Raw genomic sequence first — 9,128 nt, forward strand, 5'->3', positions numbered from 1 at the left:
GCCGCTGCGGTCCGACGGGGAGGCCTACGTGGAGGAGATCAACCGCCAGTTCATCCAGTTCATGAAGGTGGCAGTGGAGGACCTCAGCGCAGTGGTGAACAGCATCACAGACGGGCTCCTGGCTGCCAACCCAGCCGTGCGCTACTACCCAGGGCAGGGCCTTGGGCTCATGTATTTCATACACCGCTACCTGCCCTATTTCGTCAGAGACTTGTTCTTGAAAGGATTCTTCATCAACCCCAAGCTGCCCCGAGCGCTGCGGCGAGAGCACCACGACGACGCAAAGAAGGCCTGACCTCGGCCCACATGCGGTTGTGGGGCAGGAGCGAGCCTTCTCCCGGGATTTCCAGGCACACCAGCCCCCGAGCGCGGGCGCTGCCGCCAGCATGGCCCTCCTGCACCGCGGGGGAACAATCAGCACTAGATGTTAAAAACCAAATTGCTTTCCAAAATCAGGCAGATCTATTTTCTATTGTGCGAGAATCAACATTTTCTAGAGACCTTGTTTTTATATTTTTTCTAACCGTGCATCCTCCAAGGGGGCCACCCCCGCCTGACTCTGCGGCTCTGCACCACGGGCTGGGATGTACCTCGGACGTTTCTCAGCTACCCGACATCTTCCTCACTGCTGTCGGAGCTGCAAGCATTTGTCTGAATCGCCTCTTGGCTGGGTCAGCCCCGGGACCCTGCGGCCCCTGCCGTGCCAGCCCCTGCCTCCCTGCCGTTCGTTACACACTCCACGTGCTCCTGGTGAGCGCAGGGGCCGAGGCCAGGCTGCAGAGCTCTTCACGAGATGAGCTACGTGATTGTCACTTTTTAAATAAATCTGTTCTTGATATGCCACTGGGCTCTGGCAGTCTCCTTCTGCGGTGCAGCGCTGCGATGCTTGGTCAGGGATGCCTGCGGGCAGAGCTGAGCTGGGTCACAGCCGGCACCGCATCGAGCACCGCGGCAGGAGCCTTGTGTGGGGCAGCAGGTGCCACAGGCAGCCCCGGAGAAGGGGCCAGCCTGCCAGGAAGAGCTTGCACCCGCTCCCCCTTACTCCCCACCCCTACCCCCAAGGCTTCCTTTTGCTTTGCTCTGACTCCGTGGCTCTGCTGGGCCAGGGATGGGAAGGGGTGACGGTGCCACACACGGACAGCCCCAGGCAGGAAGCCTAGGCGCAGGGGGACAAGCTTAGCAAAGCCAGGGGATATGCCACGCAGCTCCCTAACCGCATGGCTCACTCCCACACGGCTCCACGAGCAGCGAGGGCTACATCTCCTGGGCACCCACCAGCCCGGCACCCAGCTGCACCCACAGAGCAGGCATCGCACGCAGCTTGAGCTGGAGTGAGTGCCCAGGGCCACCCAAGGGGTGGCACGACCCCCCTGCCTGTGGTAGAAACAAGTGCCCCAAGTCATGCAGAAGCCACACCAGGCTCCGCTACTGCAAATACCACATTCCCTGGGTAGGAGGCCCTGCAGCTGACGGAGGCTCCTCTTGGGGATATGGGAGCAGGCACCCAAGTAAGGAGGGAGAGCACAGTGCAGTAGGCAGGTATTTATTGGTGTAGAGAGGAGGGGGTCATGGGTTAACAAACACTGCAGAGGTGACCACAGCACAAGCTGGGATGGAGCCGCTCTCCATCGATCCCTCGCAGCAGCAGCACCAAGCACGTGCTTCCCACCAGCGAGGCTTCTCCGCTGCCACATCACCACAGGGCATCTCCCAGACCTCAAGCAGCAAGGAGCGGAGCTGCCACGCCATGCCCAAGGGTTGGCTCCCACCTCCTAACCACAGACAGGCAGGGCCTGGACAGGGCATGGGGCATCTCTGCCCACAGCTGCCCTCTGCACTCATCGGGGTGACCGAGTGGTGCTCGGACCCAAGGGCTGCTCTGCCCAACGGCCAGATATGCCCGTACGGCTCCAGGAGGCTGCACCACCCTGGCTGTCTGCCCCGAGGTGGTGCAGGGGTCCAGCACTGTCTGTAGAGCCAAAAGGAGCTCCGACTTTTGCATGGTTGTGACAGTCGGCTCCAAGCTGTGGGTCTTCAGGGGAGGAAGGAGCTCAGCCAGCTTATGGAGTCTTTTCAAGCTGCAGGGCAGGAGGGAGACTGATGAGGGCTGCTCCTGAGGACGTGGCGAGGCTGCACTAGTGCAAATGCTGCTGGAGCGGGGAGGAGCGTGCTCCACAAGCCCTCTGGCTCTGCCCTCGCATTCCCACAGGCTCCGTTCCAGTCCTGACCAGGACTGCTCAGTCTCCCCCAGGTCAGGGTTAGCTACACGGGGATGCAGGGATTGCACAGCAGCATGGGCTACGCTACAAATCACACTCAAACTAAATTTCACAGGAACAACACTGACTAGGAGGCTTGCAGAGTACTGACAGAGAGGACCCCCAGCCATGGCAGACCTAATGCGTTCCTCTGCGGCGGTGGGAACCCCTTGGAGGCAGCAACCCCCCGGCTGGTGCTTGCTCTACGAGCATAAGCGCATACAGCAGATTAGTACAGCAACACAGGGACTATTAGATACACAACAGGAGGCGTCCCTCCTGCTACACAGGGCCAAGCCTGTGCCACTGGTCCCTCCGGACCCCTCACAGCACACGCAACTCAAACTTCAGCTTGTGAATAATTTAACTAGCAACTGTACAGTTTCCTCATCTGAGCCAGTTCCACAGATGGGACATCCCTGGAGTCTGGGCAAGGGATAACTCAGGGAGTTAGACAGGGGTCCCTCCGGACTCCAGGGGCGGGCAGGTTGGACAGGAGCAGAGCAGGGTTAGAAGATGGGAATGTAGTTGTCGATCTTGGTCCTGTGCCGCTGGGCGATGCACTCTGCGATCCACACAATGTTGCGGCACTCCTGCTCCTTCAGCTTCACGAAGGCGTAGAAGACTCCAAAGTGGAACTGGTTGAGGAAGGCCAGCTTGTTCAGCTTCACCTGGGGAAAGCCCAGAGGAGGACATGTCACTTGTCCACCTCAGATGGGAGGAGCTGGTCAAAGCAAGCATGGAGCACCTTGGGAGGTCCCATGACTTCCCCAGCAGGCTGCAGGGCTCAGCACAGGTATCCTGCTCCGCACCTCTCTAGGTCCTCAGGGCAGCTCTAACCTACAGCACATGGCTCAGGACAGGCTCTGACCTTTGAAAATCCTCTTTTCCCACATAATTACACTCTGGTTTTGCTATCAATGGACCAAATACCCACCAGCAGCCCCAGACTTGCCTCCCACACTGCTCTAATCTGTCTGGGTGAGAACACGGACCGAGCACCATGCCGGGCCCCCATTCCCCTCACTGGAGCCGAGGGCTAGCATTCTTTCCCTTCCCCAAAACTCTGTTCATCCACAGCACTGCTGACAGGGCAGGAGCCAAGCTTGCTGCTCCCCTGAGCTTTGGAAGCGGCACAGGTAGGCACATGCTGAGAAGCGTCTCGGGGCTCACTCACCTCATGCTCAAAGAACCTGTCTTCAAGGGTCTTGTCTCCAGGGTTGCTGCCAGCCCCTTCAAACAGCAGCTTGTACTCCTGCAGGAAGACGTTACAAGAGGATATACCCAAACCCCTCCAAGTTCAGCAGCATTCCTGGGCCCTGTACATCAAACAGACACCCCAGCCACCATGCCAGGTCAGCAGAGGACACAGAAGCCAAGAGTCTGCCCTGTGCACACATGAGCATTGGCAAGGGGATGCTGCCGAGGCTGCACTGCACACACACTGGCTGAAGGCAATCCCCCGTAAGGCAGAGAAAGCCTTTATTTAAAATCTGTGAGCTTGTCCAGCCAGAAATCCTACCCCTTCTCTGAAGTGCCCAGTTCTCAAAGCCGTGTCGTCACTTTGAGTCTGCAGGGAGGATATACCAGGTACAGACCCCTCCATGTACAAACCGGAGTGTTGGGGCCAGGCCTCTGTGCCCACAAACACTGGCACATGCCCCAGCTGCTTCAGCAAGGAGACACTGAGCTCTCTGACTCCAAACAGGCCCGCAGCCATGCACAAGAGCAGCTTAAGGAACCCAAACACATCGCAATGTGTCCTCCCAGGTCAGCATCTCCCCTGCGACTGAACCAGAGCTCAGTGACCCATTAGGACTGGAGATGTGGCATACCACTTCTCGCTGAAGAAAGGTTTCCCCCCCCAGCCAGCCAAAGAGACTGTCATTGCTACCACACCGATACCTCAAGGGTTTGGTGGCGAGGGCAGTCCCCACACCCTAGGTCGGGCACGCCTGGTCTCCCTATCACCACTGCAATGACAGCCATGACTAAGAAACCAACAGCATCCCTGGCGCAAGAGCTCCAGCAAGCCAACTCCACTTTGGTCAAGCAGAGCACAGGTCCAACAGTAGCAGCAGAAAATAAGGCCCCCCCACCCCAGGCTGTGAATCCACAAGGTCCCCCCCGATCCTTGAGAAGCTCTGATCCAGAGCAGGTCCTTGCACCGGTCCCCAAAGCACTCACAGGATAGTAGTCAGCAACATTTTTGACTTGTTCGTAGTCATCTGCTCTGGCCAACTGAGCCAGGCCCTCAGGGTAGAGCTTGCCGCAGTGTGGGAACAGCTTTGCTCGGTCCTCCTTGGACAGCTCAGTACCAAATGAGTTAATGGTGATAATGAAGGCCCTCCGGTCAGCTTCAAACTGTGGGAAAAGAGCGGCTCACCTCAGGGTGCAGCATCTTTGCCAGAGGCCAGCAGATACCGACGCTGCTCTGAACAGAGCCACATCAGAGGGCAGCATGAGCAAGCTGCCTGGGACACATACAGCTATCTGGTGCTCAGCCATGGCAGGCTACATGTGCAGGCTCCCAGTATGCCCAGCAGCTGATGCCTGGGGAGCAGTCAGGTGAGGAAATTCCCACGCCAGGCACAAGCCAAATCACTGAGCAGAACCCTGTCCAGGTCAAGGAGTCTCTCTCACCTACTGCCCCTGAGCCCTGCACATCCCACAGCTAGCCTTGGCATGGAGATGGGCTGTGCACTGAACAGCTCTGGTTGTTCTCCAGCTCGTTATCCATGTGAGAGGATGAAGATGCTGCCACGAAGGCAACAGATCTGTCAGCACCCGGCAAGATCAGGACTGGGGAACCGAACCTGTCCAAAGCCATGTGCAGGCAGTGTTTTCCTCGGTCTCCCAGGGAGCAGGCAGGGTGTGCATGGGGATGCTGAAGAGTATCTTTAGCATCCTTAATGCTGGCAGGCAAGCTGGGCCTGAGCACAGAGCAATGAGTATCACGACAATACCGTCCAGCTATGGGGGTTTCCAGACCTACCTCCAGGATCGGGCACATGGCATCTGCCGTGGTACCTCCCAGCACCTTGCAGAACTTGTAGAAGGACTCCAGATAAGCCTGGAAGAGAGAGGGCAGATGAGCACTCTTCTACACGGCTTCATCTGCTGCCCCACAGGGCCATTCACTAGGGGACAAACAGCAAGCAGGGGTGCTCCCAGACGCTTTATAAACACAGCACGGGCACTCTCACCCCATGTGAACTTGGATGCCAAGCCCACAGGAGGGTCAGCACTTCCCCCAGGAGCTGGAGACGTGACGGGTTGTGGTTGGGTTTGTTCAAGTGACTGCATGAGCTTACTGCAGGCAAGATCCCCAGGCAGCAAGGTTAAAACCTATTTTGCTCCTTTGAGTCGTCTAACTCCAAAGCATTTACTGAAGTCTCACACGGTTTCCTGACCCCGCTCTGCCCTCAACAAACGTGCCAAGCCACACAACTATAGCTGCAAGACCTACGCTCAGAAAGTACCGCTGTGTAAGCAGAGTCAAGAGATGAGACAGGACATCTGTAAAGGAAACTAGCCATTCTCTGTAATTCTCTTTTCACGCTGCAGCCGCTTGGTCTCCATCCCAACTGGAGCACTGCAGAAGACATATAAGGCTAGGCACAGCTATGCTGCCTCCAGGAAACGTAATCCTTTGTGGACATGTACCGTAATCCAGCTGGAAGATGACTGTATCTCCCAGGGGGAGCCCATGAAGGCAGTGCATGGCTAAAAGTGCTGTTCAGCAGAAACTTTCTCAGAAGAAGCCATCATGTGATAAAATACCTCCCTGGACAGAGAGCTGCAACCAGAATCACTTAAAAGGGATGGAATAAAACGATGCTGAGACATCACAAATCTCTGCTTTGTCACAACCACTCCAGGACTGAAGGTGGACCAAGAATGCACGTATTGGACACCCTCAGCACTAGAAAAGCACCTGGATTACTGTGTTCTGTAAATATTTGTTACCACCTAGTGCAAGAGGACACTGCTGGGTGAGCATCACACATCAAAGAAACATCGTCTCCAGCACCTGCCACTGCTCAAGTGCAGGAGAGCACAGAGCATCGGTCTGCAGAGTTACCACAGAACAAGGACACGGATAACGGACTTTGCTTGAGGCTGACAGAAGAGGGAACCTGGGTAAGAGGTCCAGTCACTACCTCTGCCCTTCTCAATGTTCACGCGCAAACTTAAGGCTTTAGAAGCAAAAATAGGTGAACTCCAATATCCAGCACTGAACGAGGATCCAATATCACAGACACCATGGAAACACAGACTGTAGAACAGCCGCATTGGGTACCCTCGCCCATGAACCCCTCTGCAGATGACAGCAATTTACAGAAACTCTCCAGTGTCCTGAAAACCCTCACCCCAGAAATGGTAGTCTCTTTGCATTTAATAATCCTTAATGGACTTTGACTTCCATGAACCCTCTCATTTACCCTCTGCCTCCTGCTAGCCTCATTTGTCTGTCACCTCCAGCCTGAAGGGAGACCTGTGGCCTGTCCATCCACGTTGACTTTTCCAACACTATCCGCGGTTACCACCACAGCTCTGATTCACTCCTCTTCCAGGTGAGGAATCCCAACCATTTTCAGTTTCCCATACAGAAGTCATTATACCCAAACCTTTAAATGTGTCCTCCTTAGCAACTTCTCCTGTTCTGTTGTTCATATTTGGAGATGAGAGAGGAGAGGAATGAGACAGTGTTTAGGACAAGCACACTACAGATGTACGCAGCAACACAGCGATATTTGAGCAGTTCTCTTCTTTTCTACTGTTGGGAACAGATTGTCTTGTAGAGAGACACTTGCTTAGGTCAATCATAAACCCAAGATTTCCTTTAGTAGTAGAAAGGAACAAGGAGACCCTCACTGTACAAGCAAAGTTAGGATTACCTCCTTGCCTCTCCCATACATCACTCCACATCTATCCACATTGATCTGCCTGCTATATTTTATTGTCCAGTCAACAAAGCTCCTTCAGCTGGTTCCTACAAGAAGGTCGCCAGCAAAGGCCAACAGTCAGCCAGCTTCACTTCAATATATCCATTAAAGGTGTGGAAAAATGGGAGTAAGCACTGAAGAGAACAATGCCAGCATGCCTCTACACTAAGAGCTGACCATTTACTTTTAACCTCTGCTCCCCATGTTAACCACATTTCCATTCAAGAACCTTCTCACTTGTCACTGCTAACGAGAAACCTTTGTAACTGCGTTCCTCCTATGAATCCTGCTCAAACCTTCTGTCTACATGCTTGCAGATTCCTTCAAAAAACCTCCAGTAGGTCTGGGAGGTAGCACTTCCCCTTCCCATGCCAACTCCTCCTGGACGCAGGCATCCATCCCCACCACCCACCTGCTCTGCTCCTCAGAGCAGCTCTGCGCAGATTTCAGACCCGATTTTATTTCCCTCATTTGCCTGTGAAGACCATTTGCATTGTATTATACATTTTCCAGTCCTTGGGGAGAGAGGTGGCTTCAAGTGAGAGTCTGTGAGCAGCAGTTACCCCTTTCACCCTTGTGTCACCATGATTTGTTACTGACGGGAGCCCCTGTGATCCCTGGGGGCTGCTCTTTAGCAAGAACCAGTCCCAGCACACACCAAGGGATACCAGGCATCTACGCTTCAATTTGGGGATAGGAAGAGCAGAATGCAAAGAAGTATCAGGCCTCAAAAAGGAGATGAGAAAGGATGTGGCAGCTGGGACCCAAGGAGACACCCTCACACACACACACACCCTCCTGCCCCAACCTGTTTGCCCTGTGCTCACTCTGCTCCCTGCCTTCCCCCACCTGCCTCATCTCAACACAGAGGTCTGCACCCTGCAAGGGTGCAGGTATTTATGCGTACAGGCATACCTCCCCTGTTACAGCAAAAGACCAGTACATGCCAGAGGCCACAGGCAGCTGGGCATGACTGCCGACACGCAGCTCCTTCTCCCCTCCCTTTGCCTTCTTCCCTTCACGCCTGATCTGTTCTCTGCCTCTCCAAACAGGCCACGGTTTCCTTGGGAAGCAGAGGTCACACTGACTGCAGGCTGGCTGTGACCAGCCAAAACAAGATTGGCAGATAGCAATCTGCATCCCACCCTTAATCCAGAGTCGAGATGGAGCGATAGCCACAGCCTGCACATAAACACATGCTTTGATACTGCCAGCTAAAACCAGACAGGGCCTGCAGAGGAGACAACAGCTCCCTGTGCAGGCTCAGGACAAGGCGATCCTTAGCCCCTCCACTTCCCTGTGCCTGTATGACTCCTCCACCCCGGCTGCACCTTTTACACTGCTCTACCAAGAGCATCTAACCCCAACCACAGCCACTGAAGGCTTGAGCAGACTGTTGGAGGCTCTTCTGAAAGAGCTCAAGACAGAGCCAAGCCCATGGAAGCCCTTCAGCCAAGTTTAAGATCAAGCCACTTTAGCCCTCTGAATGCAGTTAAGTACACACCTAAACTCGTGTGGTTAAGGAGGAGCCTTCTCCTGCCTCCCTGGGGCCTGAGGAAATATATTCAAAGGCAGGACCTCTAGAAAATCTCTTGCACAGACTCTTGACAGCCTGACAGCTCCAAAACAAAAAAGGTCACTGCCTAGCTCTGGTGCCCTGACTCTGCAGAGCTGGGTGATCGGATGTCAGGCCCCTCCAAGAGCACTGTCTTCGCTTTCCAGCGGATGCAATTAGTTCTTGGTCATGTTCACTCTATCACCACTCCAGGGAAGAAAATAGAGAGAAAGCAAATTTGTTTTTAGACCTACCCTAATAGGAGAATAACTCCCCGAAAGCCAGCCTAAGTTGGAGCTCCTGACCCAAAGCAGAGCTGCAGTCATGCTAGGAATAAATAGGGAAGTTAACTTCTTTTTCACTTCC

The 9,128-nt window shown here is 54.6% G+C and overlaps 2 protein-coding genes across 2 annotated transcripts in view; one reads left to right on the forward strand and one right to left on the reverse strand.

Annotated features, from left to right (window-relative positions):
- HSD11B2 (hydroxysteroid (11-beta) dehydrogenase 2) overlaps positions 1–295 on the forward strand; it is a 5,838-nt gene extending 5,543 nt beyond the window's left edge. Inside the window, exon 5 of the mRNA XM_009330378.1 lies at positions 3–295. Coding sequence (XP_009328653.1) covers positions 3–295 — 293 coding nt within the window. The remainder of the gene's footprint in view (positions 1–2) is intronic.
- A 2,309-nt stretch (positions 296–2,604) lies between these two features.
- Positions 2,605–9,128, reverse strand: part of ATP6V0D1 (ATPase, H+ transporting, lysosomal 38kDa, V0 subunit d1) — a 30,779-nt gene continuing 24,255 nt past the window's right edge. Inside the window, exons 7-10 of the mRNA XM_009330379.1 lie at positions 5,254–5,330; positions 4,446–4,622; positions 3,436–3,513; positions 2,605–2,929 (exon numbers count right to left, since the gene is read on the reverse strand). Coding sequence (XP_009328654.1) covers positions 2,768–2,929; positions 3,436–3,513; positions 4,446–4,622; positions 5,254–5,330 — 494 coding nt within the window. The 3' untranslated portion in view covers positions 2,605–2,767. The remainder of the gene's footprint in view (positions 2,930–3,435; positions 3,514–4,445; positions 4,623–5,253; positions 5,331–9,128) is intronic.

Source organism: Pygoscelis adeliae, unplaced genomic scaffold (assembly GCF_000699105.1).
Source record: "Pygoscelis adeliae isolate BGI_AS28 unplaced genomic scaffold, ASM69910v1 Scaffold458, whole genome shotgun sequence".
Taxonomy (NCBI): domain Eukaryota; kingdom Metazoa; phylum Chordata; class Aves; order Sphenisciformes; family Spheniscidae; genus Pygoscelis; species Pygoscelis adeliae.